Source organism: Stegodyphus dumicola, chromosome X1, assembly GCF_044657685.1.
Source record: "Stegodyphus dumicola isolate Sdum_Otavi_A_Nest chromosome X1, ASM4465768v1".
In the NCBI taxonomy this organism is placed as follows: Eukaryota; Metazoa; Arthropoda; class Arachnida; order Araneae; family Eresidae; genus Stegodyphus; species Stegodyphus dumicola.
The window spans coordinates 193,970,845-193,992,947 of record NC_140780.1 but is presented as its reverse complement, the minus strand read 5'-3'; the positions used below and the strand labels follow the sequence as shown (position 1 = coordinate 193,992,947).

The 22,103-nt window shown below is 30.9% G+C and overlaps 1 protein-coding gene across 1 annotated transcript in view; it reads left to right on the top strand.

Annotated features, from left to right (window-relative positions):
• LOC118182445 (uncharacterized) overlaps nucleotides 1-10,134 on the top strand; it is a 124,541-nt gene extending 114,407 nt beyond the window's left edge. The window contains exon 2 of the mRNA XM_035351786.2: nucleotides 1,756-10,134. Within this exon, the coding sequence (XP_035207677.1) occupies nucleotides 1,756-2,162 (407 nt within the window). The 3' untranslated portion in view covers nucleotides 2,163-10,134. The remainder of the gene's footprint in view (nucleotides 1-1,755) is intronic.
• Nucleotides 10,135-22,103: the final 11,969 nt, after the last annotated feature.

Here is a 22,103-nt window from a genome sequence, read left to right as displayed (position 1 = left end):
AAAGATAAGTAAAAAGAATGAAACAGCTGTATGTATAAAGTAAATTACAATGCGAATTTTTATCTTTTGAAATTAATATATATATATATGCACCATTTTGTGGCAGCAGCTCATCTGTTATTTTTTCATGTCACATTATTGCCAACCACTGACCATTTCTTCGCTTTCTTAAAATATTAATCATAGTTTTTGCCATCTAAAAATACTAGTTCGTTTTCTTTAAACAGTGAGCATGAAATACAGATATGCAATTCTTTAATAAGAAAGCAGTTTAACTTTAATTAGGTAAAATGGGAAATTCGTAAAATTATTCTGCATGCATGCTCATCGACGTTGTCGACACTGTCTGCATATGGAATGCTGTATTGCCTGTTCTGTTCTCTCCTTACTTATCTGCCACGAATACCCAGCTTAATATTCGGGTTTACGCAAACACCCACAATGTATCCCACCATCAATGAGAGTAAACTGTATTTGCTTATTATTAGCTACAAAAATAATATCTTTCTAATCACATTATAAAGATAGGGGGAAATAACATTATGTATCCTTGTCATCATTAAGTTAAAAAAACTTGAATTTGACTAATGCAAAGTTTTATGTAAAAGATCTATGCCAGCTATTAAGTGGGCTGTTTCTGCTTAGCTTTAACACTGGTCAAGTGAAAGATTAGAAAAGTCGTGTAAAACATATGATTTTATTACTTTGGTCGAAACATGCATGCACATCCAGAAAAGAAACTGGCTGACACAAAATGAGTTATTTTATATATTGAATAGAAGTGTGTGGTGGAGAATATAAACATGGAGACAAAGAATTTTGTATATATAGTGTAAACTTGGTTTCAAACAGTGTTGCAAATGCAAATTTCACAAAATGATATGAAAATCATGTGACTCCGTATTCACACTGAGCTTCGTTACGGCATAAAGGAAATTTAAAAATCTCAGAACTTGCAAAAGCAGCATTGGAGAAGAAATAGTAATATTGAACATAAATATTAACCATCGCAGTTACCAGTGAACGAAATGCTAAATTATATTCGGAAAAATAAAGCTAAATGAAACTGCATAAATAATGAGATACTTAGGATCATGGATGAAATTAGAATGCATGCTTTTTGACTCGCAGAAATACCTTGCTTCACTCGCTTAACAATGCCCAAGGTTTCTGTACTGCAAGATCTACTCTTCCTTACCAGAAACCTTAGAATGGTAACGTCATCAATTCATAGTCCGTTTCAGAAAGACTACTTCTTTTGGAAAGTTTAGTTTACATATCCTGGGTAAAAATTGTAACTGTATTGGTGTTTTGTTTTTAAGAATATCAGTGTACTTATTATTGTCTATCCCTTAAAGATAATTAAAACGTTAAATTTTTTTATTCACAATCATTATTTTAAGATAAAAATATGAGAGAAAATAGTCTTTAAATTTCATTTTTTAAATTATGCTTAAAAAGCCAATAGCAGCTTTCTAGGTTTCAAAGCTGACAGAACTATAAATTTGTTAAATCATGCATATATTTATCACTTTCTATTTTATCTGGAAATCAATACATGTTTCTAAAATTGCAATGCATAGATTTAAATACTGTTCATTAACTTTGGTATTAACTTATTTTAAACCTATTATCTGCAGTTATGTATAACTGTATGGTTATATTTGTATCATATAACCAATCCTTTAGTGTAATTTTGCTTATTGTATTTTGCCAGCTAGATAACTGTTTTCTTCCTTTTTTTTCCCTTATTAGCTTCAAAACCAGATTACAATGGTTATAATTCATCAACGCCAAACAGCAACGATCCAAACGGAGGTCCGGGCACAGGGCGAACTAACTTCACAACAAAGCAGCTAACCGAATTGGAAAAGGAATTTCACTTCAACAAATATCTCACTAGAGCTAGGAGAATAGAAATTGCGACAGCTCTACATTTGAATGAGACACAAGTAAAGATTTGGTTCCAAAATAGGCGAATGAAGCAGAAAAAACGAATGAAAGAGGGTCTCATACCAACAGATCCATCGAGTTCGGGAGGTGAAACTGGTTCCTCACCGCCATCTGTCACGGGCTCTGTACCTGTGAGCTCATCCAATAGTGTTCCTCCTGCCTCTGTTGTTACAGGCGGTCCACTTACATCACCGGACAATAGTCAGTGACATAACAGAAACGCAACGGACAACATGAGTCCCTTTCCCTTCAGCCATAAATGCTCAAAAGAGATGGTAAGTTACTGCACACTCTCTCTTAACAGCTGAGTATACCGCGAATTAGTTCACCAGAAACTGATTTGAACTCTCTGGATAGTGAAGTTTACTAAAAGGAGGAAATCGAACATCTTGCTCTGAAAAGACTTGAAAAAGAGCACTTAGACCAAGTAAAGTTTCATACCGGGAACTGATTATCATTTATGTACTTAACACTTTATTAAAGAGTCAACAGTGTACGGACATGCGTGATGTGATAAGTAAAGAGTAACTTAAAACGTTACTCTCAGCATTTTTAACATATTTAATTATTAGATTTCATGTTTTAGGGAAAATGCTATTATCTCTGACAATGTGTTCATGTTTCACTTGAAACTTTCTTATTTTCCTGCTAAGATGAATATTGAACTTAAAATGTAATTTAAATAGGAAAAATACTTAAAACGTTAATAGCATTCTCGTGTTACAAAACAGGATATAGATAATGCTACAGTAAAATATCTATTCGCATAAATCAGTCTTTATGTTTTACGCTTGATGTGAATAATTAAATATTGCTTGAGGTTTTGCTGAAAACTACAAAAATATGTAACTTTACGCAAGAATTGCAAGAAATTGTAAACTGCAAGAAAATTTTATCCGAATTTCACAACCAGGATACTATTTTAGTTTGAAATTAATATTGAACAAACGTAAAAAGGAAAAATTCTCTCTGTTCCTTCTTTTTAAATGGGCAGAGTAAATGTGCTTGTTTTTCTAACAGTAGTGTCTTAGAATATTGTATCGAGTTAAATTATTGCATCAAAATATTTTTATTGATGAGGTGAACACGAACACAATTTTGGTTGAAATATTGAAATTCTGTGTTTAATGTAGGGTATCAAAATATAACAGAAAGTATTACGAAATGTCTGTGCCTTTGAATCAGAAATCTTTTGAAAAGTTTTTACTCGAATTTTAATACTTTTTGTTGCCGACAAATTATTTAAGAATCATTCCTTTCTAAGAATCCGAGAAACAACGCTTTACTTCCGTCTCAGATTCAGCCTAAACGGTAGAATTGAGCTACATTCGGTATTGAAAAAGAGAAACGAACAGGTTTCTTGCACAAGCAATTTTATTCATAAAGACATTTTGTAACTTTCTTACAGCTAAAATGAAACGGATTTTTAACGTGAGTAAATTATTTTCTTATTTCGTTAGTTAGAAACTAAATAGCAACATTTGCTCCTCTTTTCCTGCAAAAGTTTATATACGAGGCTTATAACTTTAATGTTTGCAACTATTTGTTCGAAACTGATAAGAAAGAGACACTTTTATGAAACTTTTGAAGTCCTTCGATGTAGTTAAACCCATTGCCAGTGATCTGGAAGTCCTAGTACACCCACAGCAGCCTCTGTTCAGTTGATGGTTTGAATGGGACAGTCTATTTCCTTACGAATCTCGGGAACATTTCAAAACAAATGTCACAAAATGTTTTCTTTATTTTAGGAAACAAATCATTATCACAGAGGCTTAAGCTCGAGGAATAGGTAGATAGCAGAGCATTTTCCATCCCTTATTAAGCGAACAAACCACATTCACTTTGCGTTACGTATCCAAGCCTTCTCGTGTAAAGTGGTAGGAGGATATCCCAGAAATCATGTTTTTTTTTTTTTTTTTTTTTTTTTTTTTTTTTTTCCCCTCCACATAGCTGTTCACGAGTCACATTAAGAAGATAAACAGTAATACTGAATATTCATTAACTGTCCTTGAGGAAAGCCATCACATTCATGCAGGAAAATCTCCATAACTTTCACACTGCTTGAGTTCTGATGAACTTTAGATTGTCGTGGTGAAGCTTCATGATACCACTTTTGGCATTTCAGTTTTGGCTCAAACATTCTAGATCATGTCCCATCTTGTTTTATGACATGGTGTAAGAAAGCTTCCCCTTTGCGCTCACAGAACTTCAAGGGAGTTTCATTAGCATATTATCGTAGGCATTTTTTGCATTTCCAAGAATTCCAATGTTACTGTTTCGAGGAGATCATAGCTAGATATTTTTAGACAGCTAGCTCACAAAAGACACTATTCTCATTGCATTTTGCAGGAATGTACGTAGATTTGTAAGTGAGAACCCTTTTCCTGTAAATTTTTTCCTTTCTTTCATTTCTGTATTAATTTTTCTGTTCCCTTACGCCTACAGCACTTCCTTACTGCAAGACTAGTTCATTTAGTATCAGGATTGGTCTTTCATGACCCACGAAAATGCATGTACCCTCATTTTTCAAAAATAGCAGAAGTAAGCTTAAAATTTTTAATTTTTTAACTATTAGTCTATGCTGAACGTAGAGGAACCTGTTGAACTGTGAAGCGATTTATCTCTGAGTTCAAGTGCGTAACGACAAAGCCCAGAGAAGGGTTAAAATACCTTTTATTCACTCAAAGAAATAATAACAGTTGGCCCCTTTTTAAACTTACAGGAAGCCTACACTTGGGCTTTAAATCAAGATAAGGAAATAAGAAACTAATCTAATTCTAAACTAAACTGACTTAGCAGAAGCTGCGCACGATTACCTAGCGTATTTGACGTTTAATTAAATTAGCCGCGACTATCAACAGACACGTACCATAAGGCCGAGCGTAGTTGATTTAATACGAAATAGCTTGGCAGCAAATATGCGCCACTAAGGATTCTTAAGCTCTCCTACTGAAGTAAGCTGAACCTTCTTTAAATATTCCTTATACCTCATTTAAATGCAACGTGATACTAAAAACTCATTCTGGTAGGGAGTTGTAAGTGGGAGGCAAAAATTTAAAGGAAGGGTTTCAAAATTAAAAATAACTGTTATAAAACTTAAATAAACTTTAAACTTTAATAAATCTTAATTTAAATAAACCTTAAAACTTTCATATTGTAAATAATGCATAATATAAAAGAAGGCATGTTCTTTTCTCAATTCCTAATGCTTTATCAAAATGTTTGCCGTTCAGTGGGCATGCATCTTTGTATTGATGTTAAAGGACAAAACTCAAAGTACGGCTGCCCTATTATTCGTGTAAAATTTCAAAAAAAAAAAAAAAAAAAAAAAAAAAAACATTTGTTAGTATTATAAAAGCTAAACAAACTTACATAATGATATTTGTCATTTTCTCATTGCAATTATCCAAACGTTTGATATTTTTTACATAGCAGAAAGTTCATATACCAAATGTTTAAAAAATTAGCAATCACCACATAGATTCTTTACTTCTTAAGTATTTGGAGTCACAATTATTTCTGGGAGAAATATAAATCAGTTCAGGATTCAAAATTAAATCAGAGTTAAAAATTAAAGCGTCATAAAATTAAAAAAAAATCAAATATTGGTACTAAATATGGTTATTAAATTTGGTTATTTTGATTATTAAATTATGTAAATTAATAGCATTATTAAGAGGACATAATGCTTCAATAAAAGACATGAAGAGAATAAATAGCAGGATGCTTCAATAAATAACATGAAATATATAACTTTTAAGAGATTCCAGAAAAGAAAATTTTATAGTCTAAAATAGTTTTATTATTGAAGAAGGCAATCCTTATTTTCTAATAAGTGTTTTGCGAAGTTATCTTAAACATTCAGTATTTTCAAGTGGAACATGAGCATATGTAAAGTGAAAAAAAAAAAAAAAAAATCACAGCTGTTTCAAAATTTCTGAGGGTTAAGATCGCATGTATTTCATCTTGTCGTAAAAACGATCATGTATTAAAAACTGTGAATAAGTCCTTTATTTTAATAAAGAAGAAATCTTTTTAGAAGTTTTAAGTTTAACGGAAATGTCTTTCATGGGAAGAAAAAAAGCAGCAAATGTAAAGAATTAGTTTAATTCCGAAGAAAGTGCACTATTTATGGGAAAAAGACAGCTGAAGAAACTGCTTGTAAAATTACAGAATATAAAAGTATATTTATGTACAAATTGTTCTGAATGTTTTAAGCTTTTGTGTTACATTATGTGCAACAGAAATTCATATCAAAAGTTAATATTTTGGCAAGAAATGCGAGAAACGTTTCCTTTCTGAAATATAGTTATTGCGATTCCAATAGTTCAGTAACATTTGCTCTTTTTTCAGTTAATGTCATCTAAAAATTTGAATTATTACCTCGAAAGGTATGGAATTGTAAAATATTATCTGTTTTGTCATTGTTAAGTTTTCAGTAACGCTTGACATGTTATTACTTGCGAATGTATTACCTGAGAGTATGTGTCCAAATAAAAAAAAATGGCGAAACAGAAAAGATGAAAAAAAAAAAGTTATGTATGTGTCTCCTCATATTATTCACAAGTCCCCTGTTAACATAGTAATTTTTATTTTTATTGTTATTTTATTGCTTATTATTGCTTGCTTTGAATATATTTCGTGGTCGAAAAGCAATATTTTATTTATTGTGAAAAAAAATTTGAAATTTAAAGAGAAAATTTTTGATTGCATAATCTAGAAACGATATAAAAATTGATAAAATAAATAAAAACTAGCATTTTTATTGAGAGGTAAACTTTTGCGCTTTGCTATAAAAATTTCTCACATATATTAGGCTCCTTTAAGCGCTCTCAACAATAGAAGGATTTTAATTTAAATATGCAAGTATTTGTAAATTTAGATACAAATGCTTAAGTTTTATAATATTTGTGACTTCTTGGAAACATATCAAGGAATTTTTGACGCACTTAGGAAACATTACACATGGAAATTCAATAAACTTTTATTACTTACGTGTTGCTTTCAGTAACAGTTACTTTAAAGAAATGGTTTTTTTTATGTTGAATGAATCATATAATTATAAAAGTATATAAATATTTCTTAGAAATAGCTTTAGTAAGTATTTAATACTTTGTCAAAGTTTTATTTTTTTTTTTTTTTGCAATTTTTTTAAAAGTAAGAAGGCTGATAAAAGCTTAATTTATATTTTTAACTGTTTTATTTTAGATTTCTAATAGATTTACAAACCTGTATTTTATGAACAAAACGAATCAAAAAAATAAAATTGCGAAATTTATTGTAAAGATGTAGTTATTAAACATCATAAATTTATTATAATTTCGATTATGATATATATATATATATAAATCAAATTTTAAGGCGTTATATAATAATAGATACTAATATTCAAAATAATAAATTGTAGTTTCAAAGATATGAAATCGCTACTTCTTTATCATGTTGTGAGAGAACATTATACAGAGCATTTGAAAATATACTGTGCCCTTGCACAGATTCGAATACGAGATCCCATATTAACCGCATTGACATGTTAAATGATGCGTAAGAGCTCGTGAAGGGATAAATGCCTTTAATATCTTACATTATCTTCACCTACATTTCTCTGCATTAGTTATTTTGTATCTTCTTCTGAAGTATATTCTTTATCATATGAAATCAGAAGATTAAGTACACACTAAAAATTAATAATAACTGGCTTAGAACTTTGATAGGCGTTATGATGTAAGGTTATGTTATTAATCAGTAAATAAAACTTACAACCTGGGGAAGAAAAAAAAACAACCCTTGCCCATAATAACATTTCTTAATGAGAAATTCTTCTTTTTTTTTTTCCAGTTTGAGAATGGCGTTTGAAGCAATACTTTAGTCATTTGGAGTCAGTTTCTAAATTCATCCCCAAAATCAATCAAAATAGCTTATAGCTCAAGAACACAGAATAGTCAACGAATTAATTCATTTCCGAAAGATGAAAATAAGTTTCAAGTCACTTTATTATGTCCCTGATACTTAAAAAGTAAATTTTAAATATTTCTGCTTAAAATAGTCACATAAAATATTAAAGTCCTTTTACATTTTCCATCAAATTCTGAAATATGCAGTAAATATAATTTAAAAAGAATCTCTGGTTCGCCATTTTTTTTGTTTTGCTTACTAATTATTATGCTAAAGATTTTCTTGTCTCTGTGTTAGCAAGATGATTATCTTGTTTTAGGGCGTTGAACTTACGTTCAAGTATTATGAAACCGAATTATGTATATAGTTTACCTTTTTTAACTTTGTAAATACATTTTTTACAAATTTTTGTTTGAAATTAAAGTGGCTGATAAGGTATTCATAAAGTTATAAATATTAAACATATTTAGGTTTGAAACAGAAGATTTTAATCAAAACTGAATGAAAATAATATTGTATATACACAAATCAAATTATATTTTATATTATCTAATGTTTTATCCCAAAATGGAAGGGCTTCTAGAAATTTCCTATTGTTGAATTAAACACCTGTCGGCCACTTTAAAACATTTCTCAAAACTTAAATTATTAAATACGTTGATTAGTCACTATTTGTACACTTTACCAAATATGTCTTTGAATTTATGTGTGAATTATACCTGTATAGCTATTTAATGTTTTACTCTGTGTCAAAATTTGTTTGGATTTTTCTATATTCTGATGTTAGAGTAGATGGGCATTGAAAGGCGAGAATGGAAATACATTTACTTCTGTCCCAAATTATTTTCTTGTGTCTACCATACAGGCAAACAAAGGCATCTGCATTTTAATAAAAGTATAACTAAATTATTCAATGAATAGTTTAAGATATTTTAGTGAAAAAAAAACTCTTTAATTTAAAAAAAAACTCTTTAAGCGCAAAATTTAAGTCAAATAGCTTTATTTAACTTGTATTTTATATTAAATATATATATTTTTTAAACTTACGTCGGCTTCATTTCGTGTGAATGTTCTTTTATTTATTTGACGCTAAGCAGATTAAAATGAATTTTATGCTATTCTTCGGTCATATTAAATTACTGGTGGAGAAAGTGTTCCAACTCAAAAATCCATAATCAGTTATGATCTGTTATCGCAGGTTATTTTCTCGCATTAAATCAAGACGCATAATATTGTAAAACTCTTTATTTCTTTACTGATAGATTTCAATCAACTGACTAAAATTAGGTAAAATAGCAAACTTAGTTTGGCGTAGATTTTGAATAAAATTCTATCGATTTCGTAGGCCGACAGACATAGGTCTATGGCTCACAGGTCCTTTTTCTTCAGGAACAAAAAAAAAATTTCAAAATGGATACTTGGATATTTAGATTTATATTGGTCTTCAGCTACTTCTTTTAAGTAGCTTTTTCCAGTCGTCTCTCCTCCTATTTTGTATAAAGGTTTAGCTCCTGAAGAAAACGGACCTTTTTCTGTTCAGCCTCGAAATCGATAGATTTTTACTACTCCAAATTAAAGTTTAAGTTTTGTCCAGTTTGATTAACTTGTCTATGCCTCGAATGCTATATGCTTCCCTATTTTTATTTCTTATTAAACATCATACAATCTGTTCACATGACTTTACTCGGAGAATCTTATTTAATGACAAATACTTTAAGACAATTAAAGGCAAGTTGTAATCAGATTAATTCAATAAATTAAAGAAACAGCTTAAGTTAAAATATAAAATTATTCAATGCAGATTTGTAGACCAGTACAATATTCAAAATTGTAAATGGAGACTTAAAATTAGTTAATGTGAGGTACCATCATATGAATGAAGCAGTAGAAACTACTTTATCATTTTTAAAACTAGGATGTAGATGCCTTAGTTTATTGCCTTGGTTACTTTTACTGCTTAAATATACCACGACACATATGCACATCACATTTGCATTAAACTACATAATGAATAAAAACATGTAGCACATTTTTCCTTATTCATGTGTGTCAAGAAAAAGATATCAATGTACTTTAATCTCATATTTGCGTAAGCAACAGTTGCCAGTGTTTTATTGTAAAATAATTAGTATGTAAATGTTTTTAATTCCAGCTGCTACCCTGTATTACTAAAAGTATTTCTATTCCCTCCATACTTGTCATAACGCCATCGTAACAGCCTTATGCCATAGATTATCATACTGGTATTTTCATGAGAAATAAAGACCGTTGCAATTGTTTCGTTAATTATTTTTTTTTCTTTCAAAACCACACATTTTACACACTAAAGGGAAAAAATAGTCGTTCTTTGTGAATAAATTCAAGTAACTGCATAAGCATCATTAAGCGTACGTTCGTACAAATAATAGGTAGGTTCTTTGACAAATATAAAATATCAAACGATTAGTATGAAATACAAAGTCTCTAGAATCTTTTATTTAACATATGCAGGTAAACATAAAGAGCAAAGTTAAAAAATATATGTATCAAAAACTTCGAACATTTAAGTTTTATGTAATTTTGGGGAATTCAGATCGGAAGTTAATAGAAAGAGCTAACCAGAACTCTGAACCAAAAGAAAGACCTAAAGATTTTCTAAATGAAATTTTTGGAAAATAATTCATGTATTTCAGAATTCTGCACTTTACCATCATAAAAATTAGCTTCACGTATGTGATATATTAAATATACTAATTAAGCGTAAAATTTTTAACTTGCAAAGCACGCAACAGCCATCCAATGCTGTCACATTCTTTCTTTAAGGTGTGTAATTATGTCAATAGTCTGAACTGATTCTTTAGATGCATAAGGTTAAAATAAAATCGAGTATCACAGCGAACTAGAAATGTTAAACTTCAAATCTATCTTTACACAGAAATATATTAGATTATGTGAATTTTATATTAATTATGTGTATGTCTTAGCTTTTCTTTTTCGATACAAAAAGTAATAAGTGCGTTCTTTTTTCAGACACAAAGAGTTCTTTTGCGAGAATTTTTTTTATGCATCTCAATGTATTTTAAATTTTGATAGTGTAATCTTTATGATCGAGTCTTTCAATGGTAAAGTAATTAAATTCGTTGACTATCAAATCATAAAAGTTTAAAGTTTTTTACTTATAAGAAGAATATACTTCGATTTTATGAATAAAATCAAGCAATGAAATTTTAACATTTTATATAACTTGATCTTATTACTGAAACAGATAGTGTTTCCCAAACTTCGCAAACGAAAATAGCATAATATTAAAAATAATAAATAATAGTTTCAAAATAATATAGTTTTAATATATATCAAATTGACTATATGAATAAGTGTTAGGAAAAGGAGCATAAAAAAGTGCACGTGTAAAACCTTAATAAAAGTATGACGAAACGCACTTATAGCATATACACATACGATGTGACAAGAGATTTCGCAAATTTGAAAAGAGGAATCTATTTCAGTTGCTACTTGAAAGCAAATAGTACTTAGAAGTCTTGTTTCAGATAAGTTCTTACTCAATTACCGATATGTTGAAAAATAATTTTTTGGAGAGACGCCAAAACAATTCGGAAATGTTTCGATTTTCTTTATTATTTGGTAAGGGAAGTGTGTAAGTAAATTTACAGACGTAATTCGTCATTTAGCAGTATACAATCTGATCAGGCAGACAGTTTAGCTAGTGAATACAGATTCAGCAGCATACTAAAGGGCTACTAAAAGGCCTGATCCTTTAAACTAATATCTCGCCTTTGCATTATGTATTAAGAAATTAAATGCACTATATAAGGTTTTTGCTAAATGAAGCCAGATAAAAATCGAAAGAATATTCTTAAGATCATGATATGTTCGACTGTGGAATATTTTCCTTTAATATTATCTTGAGATTATTTGATCTCGAGTATTAAAGATTTCTGGTCTGCTTCCAGCTTGACAAAGCACATCGGCATTCCTATCGAAGACCTCCTTTAGCTATCATGTATTTTACAAAAAAATCTGATGTGTGCACCACATGACTTCCTTGTACGAAATATTAAATTATACGCATTTTTTTCTTGCATTTCATTTAAACTTATTGGATTGAATTAAATCTACTTCATCGATAGCTCATAAACCACAACAGAATAAATATTACAATTCACTGTATTTGTTTACCATAGCGACACTCTGGCTCTAGGCTCACTTAACAGAGCTACATTTCAATCATTTTTTAACTCAGAATGCACAAAATTTATATCATCTTAAGAATTATCTAATCGTTGCCACATGTTCTATTCAAATACTATAATAAATCGAAAACGATGTATAAAAGAAATTAATCAAAGAACAACAGCAAAAAACACAACAACAACAACAAAAAAGAAACAGTTTTTCACAGACGATTCAGTATTTCTCAATCAATTAATTCAGTTCTCACTTCGCGACAAGGCAAAAATACATAAAACTCAAAATGTCTGTATTGAAAATTATGAAGTAAATCTTAAACACTTATTTCCTGGAATAAATTCCAGAGTGGATTAAGCATGATTTAATTTGCAATAATAAAAGAAGGCGTTATCTTTGTTATTGTGAAGCTTACTTTCTCTAGATTGGCAACAAATCTACTATTCTGTTGCTTCAAATGTAAACAAGCAATGGCCGACATGGCAAAAATTATTAGGCTTAGCCGCACTTAAACAACTTTTAAATTGTTGATAATTCTAAAACTATTGCAAACAGATTTACTAAAGGCATAAAAACCTTAACCGGAAGATAAGAACAGCATAATTCAATCATTTTTAAAGCAAAAAATGCACAATTTATAAACACATAAGAATAAAGAAACTGAGATCACTGAACTGAGTAACAGAATATACTTTTGGTGCGGCCGATTGCAACCAAAATACGAGGCGCACATATACATGTTATAGTAATCCTATATACAAACTTTCTACGTTCTGAGGCTACTCGTTTTTGAGATACATACGTACGTACGTACGTACGCACAGACGCCACGAAAAATTTTCTTCAGAATTCATTTTAAATTAGTTTTACAATTTTGGGGGGGGGGGGGAAAGAGTCCTTTATTCTGTCCTTACGAACAGATTTCAAGCAAAAACATCGATAAATTGCATTCGATAGCGGTGAAATTGGATATTTGATTTGAAATACGATGCCTGAAACTTTTCGCGATTACAATACTTCCTTTTTACTTCGTACAAGGAAGTAAAAAAAAAAAAAATGCCCTATCATTAAAACATTTTACATTTTATTTCACTTTTTATATGTTACATTAATAGGTAAAACTCGAATAATAATGTCTTTTCGTTTCAGTCTACTGCTTTAAGCAATTTAATTTCGTGAAAAATTATCGCATTTAGTTACATGCTTAAACTGGCCAGCCAAATAATTCAGAGATTGTACTCGCTTCGGCAGTACATATACTAAAATAATCCAGAGATTATGGTCCACAATTAAATCACGGGTGTTCATTATTAAATATTACATAAAATTGTTAAATGTTAAAGCTCCATGAAGACAATGGCTTCCACACATACGATGCAGAAATGATAGGCAAAAGTTAACAAAGTTAAATCAGCTGTCTGTATATTTTTAGATGTTTAAAAGCAGTGGTAATTTGTGTTAGTTAGTTTCTGTTACTTCTAATTTTGAAAATATATCTTAGCTTCAGCTTTGATTTAAGCAATTATTTTCTATCTGCAAAAATTGCTGCAAGTTGTAAAAATATTTTTGGAAAATTTTGTTAAATAGGAGTCAAAAATATTTCTTCCAGACCAAAACATTTTGTTTGTTGAAATTACGCTATTTAATTTACTGCACATTATTCCACAAAATGATAAGATACATTAAATAAAATAGTAGCATTTTCGTAAAACTCGAAACATTCCTTGCGAAAAATCTTTATCGAAAAAGCACTCCGCATTTCGCATTTAAATGAACTAAGCTGTTGAAGGAAAAATATTAAATTTTTATTTTATGTCATTTCTAAACGGTTTAGAAAAGTTTCTAATTTTAACATTAAAAGATATATTTAAAAATAATAAAATTTAGAGGAAGTCTTTTCCAATGGATATTTCACTTTGAAGTTTTTCATTGAATTTCATTTCTACAATTAATTTACTCTCTTATAGTGTCCAGACATATTACTGTTCTTTTAGCAATTAAAATACATTATTAATTTAATACATATTTTAATGTATTCCTAAGTTATCATATTTAATCATCACAACTGTTTGGGTCTCATCCCAAATAACACACACTAAATAAGTTCGCTGGTTCGATTCTTTATTAATTCTCATAATTAATTACAATCACTCATTAACTCATAGCTGTGACCAGCCCTCTCATACACCGTCGATGGCGATTCTCAAACTCGTTAGATCATCACATTACAGATGCGCATGCGTGGATTACATTACAGATGCGCAGGCGCGAACATGCCGCCCCGCGTTGCAATGCTTAGCATTCAACTATTGTAACTAAGATATAGCATAAAAAAATTAAACAAGTATATCATAAACAATTTTGAATAGTACTATTACATAAAAATCATTTTTATAATTAGACATTTACCATATACATTAGCGTACACCTCAAAGCAATACAATATAACATTTCAGTTACATAATGACATTTTATGTGAAACACATTCAATACTGTACAATAACTATAAAGACAATACTCATTTTTGTATTGGTAAGACATAATTTGGTAATTGGTCGTTTGAAAGTTCCAGTTTGAGTTTTTACATTACACACGCGAACCTTTCCATCTTTACCATAAAATACTTCTATTATACGACCAACCGCCCAATTACAACAAGGCAAATTATCTTTAATTCTCCAACTTGTATATTGTTTTTAGAACTTTGCCATTTAGATCGATTTTGTAAATGACTTAAATAATTGAAGTTCCATTTTTTCCAGATAATTTGTATTAATCTTGTGATCTGTTGCCACAATTTTAACCTGTTAATGTTAACTTCCGTGATATCTGGCTCAGGTATCGAATTAATTGCTCTACCAATTAAAAAATGCCCAGGTGTTAGAACCTCTAAATCATCAATGTCCGAAGACAAGGGTGTCAATGGTCGGGAATTTAAAATTCCTTCAACCTGAATCATAATTGTTAAAAATTGTTCAAATGTCAATTTTGCATTTGCACCTACAAAATTCGTAGCGTTATCCCTAAATAGTGTTAAACTTTTACCTCTTCGTGCAAAGAAACGTTTCAAGGTAGCTATTAATGCTTCAGATGTTAGGTCTGTTATAAGCTCTAAATGAATGGCCTTAGTAACCATACAAATGAATATACACACATAAACTTTTTGATATGTACCTTTTCTCTGGTTTTTGTACTTAATTAAGAATGGGCCACAGAGGTCAACTCCAGTACAATTGAATATAAGATTAGCTGTGATTCTTTCCTTGGGTAAATCACCCATGATTTGCTGAGCTACAATGGGATTGGCTTTAAAACATATTATACAATTTTTTACAATTTTTCTACAAACATTTCTACCACTTACAATCCAAAATTTTTGTCTTATATGATATAACAAAGATTGAGGACCCACATGCAAATATTTTAAATGATAGTAATTAACTATTAACTCTGTTAATTTATGTTTAGAAGGCAGAATAATAGGAAATTTTTTCTCATAAGTTAAATTGCTATTTTTTAATCTACCTCCAACTCTCAACAGTCCATTACTGTCAATGAAAGGGTTAAGACCTTTTATAGAACTATTTCTTGGAACAATACCTGAGTTTTTAAGATCATTTATCTCATTTATAAAATACTCACCCTGTACTAATTTTATTAAAGTTTCTTCAGCTGCTCTCAATTCTCCCACTTGTAAATTACCTACCTGCTTTTGTTCTTGCTTACAATTCTTGTAAAACCTAAAACAAAAACTTATAATACGAATTAATTTTAAATACTTATTACTGCAATTCAATAAATCATTAATAAAAATTTTCACATTCAGATTTAAACATGTAGATAGTTCAGAATCAGCAAAGTTTTTAAGTTCATTACTGTCCTTTTCATTAATTGCTTCAGGTATAACTCTTATAGGGTACTCATCCTTCATTAAGAAGTCAGGCCCGTTCCACCGCAGTTGACTTAGTTGCAGTTTTTTGGCAGACATACCTCTAGATATGAGATCTGATGGGTTTTCTTCAGAAGCGATATGATGCCACTGTGCTATTTCAGTCAGATCCTGTATCTTTGAAATCCGGTTTGCGACAAATGTCTTGAGCAGGTGTGGCTCTTTGTTGATCCATGACAGCACAATCATAGAATCGGTCCAAAGGTGAATAGCAGTAAGCTCCAATTTTAATGATGATTTCACTCGATGCATTAGTTTAGCTAATAGCACTGCTGCGCAAAGCTCAAGTCTTGGGATTGTAGTCTTCTTTAGGGGTGAGACACGCGATTTACTGCATACCAACCTCACTGATGTATGGTTTGTTGCTGATGTTGCTTTACAGTAGATAACTGCTCCATAAGCGACCTCTGAGGCATCACAGAAACCATGTAATTCAATCTTGATTCTATCCGGTAATAAAATACATCTAGGGACTTCAATGTTGTTAATTAGCTACAAGGTAGTGGAGAATTCTTTCCATTCTTTAGCCTCCTTTTCTGGCAAAACATCATTCCAGTTCAATTTTAACAGCCATAATTTCTGCATAAATATTTTTGCTACAATTATAACTGGGGAAATTATACCCAACGGGTCAAAGATGCGAGATATGACGGATAACCCTTGCCGTTTCGTAACCTTTACGCTGTCTTCGATTTTAACGTTGAAGCTCAATCTCCTTTTGACTTCCATAAAATACCTAATGCTTTAGATTCTTCTGATTTACCAAAGGGATATGTTTTGTCGTTTGTTTGACATAGTTCAGTAGCATTACTACACCACTTATGGAGTAACATACCTCCACTCTTCAAAATGCCTATTAACTGATTTTGAAGTTCTAACGCAGAACTTAGCGACTCAGCTCCAGGTAGAATATCGTCCATGTACATGTCTTCTCTCAGTACAGGTGCTGCTAAAGGAAATTTATCTCCTTCGTCCTTTGACAGCTGTACAAGTGTTCTCATTGCTAAAAATGGTGCACTCACAGTTCCATAGGTAACGGTGGTTAGCTCAAAGTTTTTAACTGGCTTATCAATGCCTTCTTTCCATAAAATCCTTTGCAACTTCCACTGATCTGGATGGATAGAAATAGCTCGATACATCTTTTGTATATCAGCAGTGAAAGCAAAAATATATTTCCTGAATCTCACCATAATTGAGAATAAATCATCTTGTATCACACCTCCATTATACTGTATAGAATTTAGAGAGTTTCCTTTGGTTGTCAAAGAAGAAGCGTTAAATACTACCCTCAAGGGAGTCGACTTACTTTTCTCTTCTCCCCTATATACTCCAATATGAGGAATGTAATATGAACCTCGTTCCTCCTCGCTTTCACTCACCTCAACCATATGTCCTAACTGTTGATATTCTTTTAAAAAGTCTGAATATAATTTTAAATATTCGGGATTCTTTACTAAGCGTTTCCATAAGGAATTTAATTTACTCGTTGCAATTTGTTTAGAACTTCCTAAAGTGTCCGGAACCTCCTTTAATGGCATTTTAACAACGTACCTACCGGTTTTATCTTGTGTATAATTTTCTACGAAATGTTTCTCACAAATTAAAAATTCTTTGTTTTTGGGTTTATCAGTTTCTATATTTTCTAATTCCCAAAATTTTCTAAGAGCTTTATCTAAGTTGTCTTCTTCCTTTATCAACCCACAATGAACCCTGTTTTCAGTCTCTGTTGGAATACTTCCAGACACGATAAAACCAAAAACTGTATCTTGAAAAATAAGATCAGGATTATTCATTCGAATTTGACTCGGTTTCAAAAGTTCATAAAAAACTCCCGCTCCCAACAACATATCTACCCTTTCTGGAACATTAAATCCTTCATCTGCTAATTTTAAATTAGGAAGATCTTGCACTGAAATTTTAATTTTGCGCGAAGGTGTTAAATCAGCAGTTATTTTTGGAATTACTAAAAAGTCCAAATTCTTTATAAAAGTTCCTTCTTTATTGCATATCGAAGCATTAATTTTATGCTTTATTGTTAAAGTAGCATCATTTATTCCCGAAACGGAAATGTTTGTTTTTTCTTCTCTAACTGCAAATGCTCAATAAAATTCTGTGTCAAAAAGTTCGACATACTGCCCCCGTCCAGCAGACACTTCACTCTGTGTTTTTTTTCCTCGTTATCAATTAGAAAACATACGACTGTTGAAAGCAGAACTGTACTCTGTTTATTCGAATAATTGCTAATAAATGCCTTTTGAACGAACTCCTGCGCATTAACATTCAAGGTCGATGAGTCATCTAGTTTGGTAATGTTGCAGTCAGATACATTTGTTTTGTTTTTATTTTGTTCCGATGAAGAACATTCCTTCTCCTTTACGATATTATTTACTTTCGGAAAGTGAATAGTTTTGTGGTGCCGTTTTTGACAAAAACAAGAATATTTCGATGGGCAATTTGATGCTGAATGCATATGTAGACAGTTGAAACATAATTTATTAGATTTCACAACCTGTACTCTTTCTTGTACCGGTAATTTTAAATACGATGGGCATTTTGCCAATCCGTGATTCTCGTGGCATAAAATACAGTTCTCTGTTTTAACATCTGATAAAAACACTTTAGCTACACTTTTTGAGCTATTATACTTACGATTAACATGAGAATTCTCAGTAAGAGGTTTTCCTCGTGACGTGAAATATAAATCTATTTCTTTACCTAACTCACTAGGTGAAAACCATGAATCACCTTGCCTCACAACAATGTGAGAAGCTGTTTCCGCATCTAAAGATTGGTGTAACCTATCTGAAACTATTAGTTGTTTGAGGGTCTCGAAGTCAGTTACCTTCCTTAATTTTAAATAATAATCCCAAGTAGTTACTAAGCGAGAAGCAAACTGCACATGAGTTTCATGTGGTTGTTTAACAGTTTTTCTAAAGTTTTCTAAACACGAATATGGTGTTGGCTGAAACTCCTTCAGAACTACTTCTTTTACTTTTTCATAATTCGCGATATCCTTATCATGTAAATAAGTTATTATATTCGAAGCTTTGTCTCCTAACAGATTTAACAGATTTTCTGCTTTATAGTCCTCCGAAACATTTTTTGTAATAAACGCTCGTTCTAATGACGAAAAGAAAAATCCCCAACTCTCAGGCCGTATAGGAATTTTTACAGTTAAGGTTCTGATACTTTTTATTAATTGATCTAGTGACTCTGATTTTGTTTCGGTTTCGCTTACACCACCAAGTTTAGTTTCTGCTTTAAGCTTAGCCAACTCTAACTCATTCTTTGATCTCTCAAGTTTTAATTTTTCTAACTCGACAAGTTTTTGCTCTTCCTGTTTTCTATTTTCAATAATAGAGTTTGCTATCTCTTTTACTAAATCTTGTTTAGTTTTGAAAATTTCACTATTCTCAATAATATCAGTCAAATCTGCTATAGTCATTTTTTCGTCAACATTTAGATTTATTTCTAAGGCAATAAGCCTTAAATCTTCTTTTTTAGCACCCTTAAATAACATTGTTATTTATAACAGAACAAGCACAGAAAGTACAGAATTAACAAGAGAGGAATCACTTACCTCTGCAGTGATTCACTTTTGATGAATATCCGTATTCAAAATCAGCGATATTCGTTAAAAAGAACAGGCTTGAATACTGGCAAACACAAACACTCCTGTGTTCTCAAAAACGAAACACTATTTACTCACGCTCCGGTCGACTACGACCAGATATGTTTGGGTCTCATCCCAAATAACACACACTAAATAAGTTCGCTGGTTCGATTCTTTATTAATTCTCATAATTAATTACAATCACTCATTAACTCATAGCTGTGACCAGCCCTCTCATACACCGTCGATGGCGATTCTCAAACTCGTTAGATCATCACATTACAGATGCGCATGCGTGGATTACATTACAGATGCGCAGGCGCGAACAACAACAATATATTAGGAAGTCAGGGAATTAATGTTTATGCATTTGGATTAGAAACAAACCTAAATTTTTAGCAGAAAAGTCTGTAGCAATAACTAGAACTCTTTGATAAAGCAACAAGAACTTTCGAACAGAATTGTAGCTGAAGGAAGCTAATTTCAGCAGATAAATGCAAAATTATAATAAACTCACAATGAAAGGTCTGTTTGAGGAGTGAAGGAGACCAGACGATGGACAGAACAATTTTCTGCTTCATCTTTTCTCACGCGTTGTCTGCAATTTACCACCAAGAATGCATTCATCAGATTAATACGGGTTGATATTATCATAATTCATTTTGATGAAAGCTCGCAAAATAATAGAAAGATATATTCAAAATTAGGCAAAAGAAGCGAACTTAGATAGACGTAAATAAAACTATCGATTTCGTAGGCGGTCAAGTAAAATATTTTTGTTTTGTTAAAGAAGAAAATCCTTGTTTTATTGCCATTTAAATCAATAAAGTTTTATTCAGAATCTACAGGTTTCTGAGACTGCTTTCTTTGCCTACTTTAAAATTTTACATTGCAATGTTTCTCTTCCAAATTAGACAAAAGTCCAATTAGACAAAGGAATATTTTTTAAATGCAGAAGAAGTTTGGTTTAACGTAAGAAAATAAGTTTCGTAAAAACATGCTATAACCGTAGTAGTAAGAAGAGTTTTAGTTATTACCATATTTTGTTTTAAAATAATTTTTGTTCTAATTATCCCCTATTTCCAACGCTATTGTTTAAAGAGTAAAATTATTATTTCAATCTTACCTTGCAATCTCATTCTGAAAATGTGGCATAAAATATATCCCACAGCAATGACAGGTTTTTCATATGTAATTTTGCTCTTTGCATCCCGTGATTTCCACTTGATGTCATTATAACTGAAATTAAGTGTCATAGTATGTATCTTACACACAAAATGAGCTAAAATGATTAAATATGCAATATAATGGGCAAAAGACATTTGGTGTACTAATATATCGAAATTGAGCTTTGTTGACTAATAGAATTATCTAACTAAAACCATATAACACTCAAAGCTAACTTAACCTAATAATTTTGTGTGAAATGTTCTATAACAATGCAGGAAAGAAAGAAAATGATAATTTCATCATTCAGCAAAAACAATTTTATGTAATGCTACATTATGCGGATTAGTCATTAGCAAAATCTTATAACCTTCGTAAACGTATTTGCTTAAAAAGGGTTGACAAGATGATGAGACAAAGCAATTTTTTTTTAAAAATGTAGCTGAGATACTTTCATGAAGTCCAAATAATTCAGCCAGATTCTGAAGTTACTGAACACCACTCATAAACATCTTTGCCTCAATCCTTTTCCAGATTAATCTTATCTCTTCTGTTGGCTATACGTTCTATCACACACAAGCTGCCAATCATCTTCGATGATATCCACTTCGAAGTCTCATTGGCATCTACAGTGGGTTTCTTTGTTTTGCATGATGCCAAAGGGTATAATTTTTTTGAGGAGTTGGAGACAACAATTTTTTGTTCAGCAACAATTACATAGTTTTGGTTTCTACCTGTAGGAGATGTATATAAAGCATCGATAATAATGAGGTACAGCTTTGAGATAGTATCACGCAAACCGTCCATCATCTCACAAATAAGTTGCAAGCAAAGGAAGTTTCTAAAACCATAGGTAAGTGAGTAAATTTCAATGTGAAGAAGAAACGCTTGTACGAGCAGAATTTAAAAACTCCATCTTTAGAGATAAGCTGTCTTTTTCTTTTACATATACATCAGATACATATTTAAATTGATGTAATATATTAATGCATTTTTGATGCAGAATTAATTTATTATTGTGACAGATCTCTTTGAGTATTGCGAAAAATTTAACATGTTTACTCATATTTCCAGAGAGATAATTACTTATCGCATTAGGCCAAACTGAATTAAATGCATTAGCTTGCAGTTAAAACTTAAGTTGCATTTAAGCATTTGAACTGTTTTATTTTCTTACATTAGCATGTGCAGTCTTACTGCAGCTTTATTGTTTCCGATAAATTCATTCCCTGTCTGAATTAAGAGCAATAATTAATAATAATAATTGTTAATTACTGTTAATTACTGTAACCTGTAAGAATAATAATTGAATTATCAAGTTTGATTTAGTAACTAACAGTC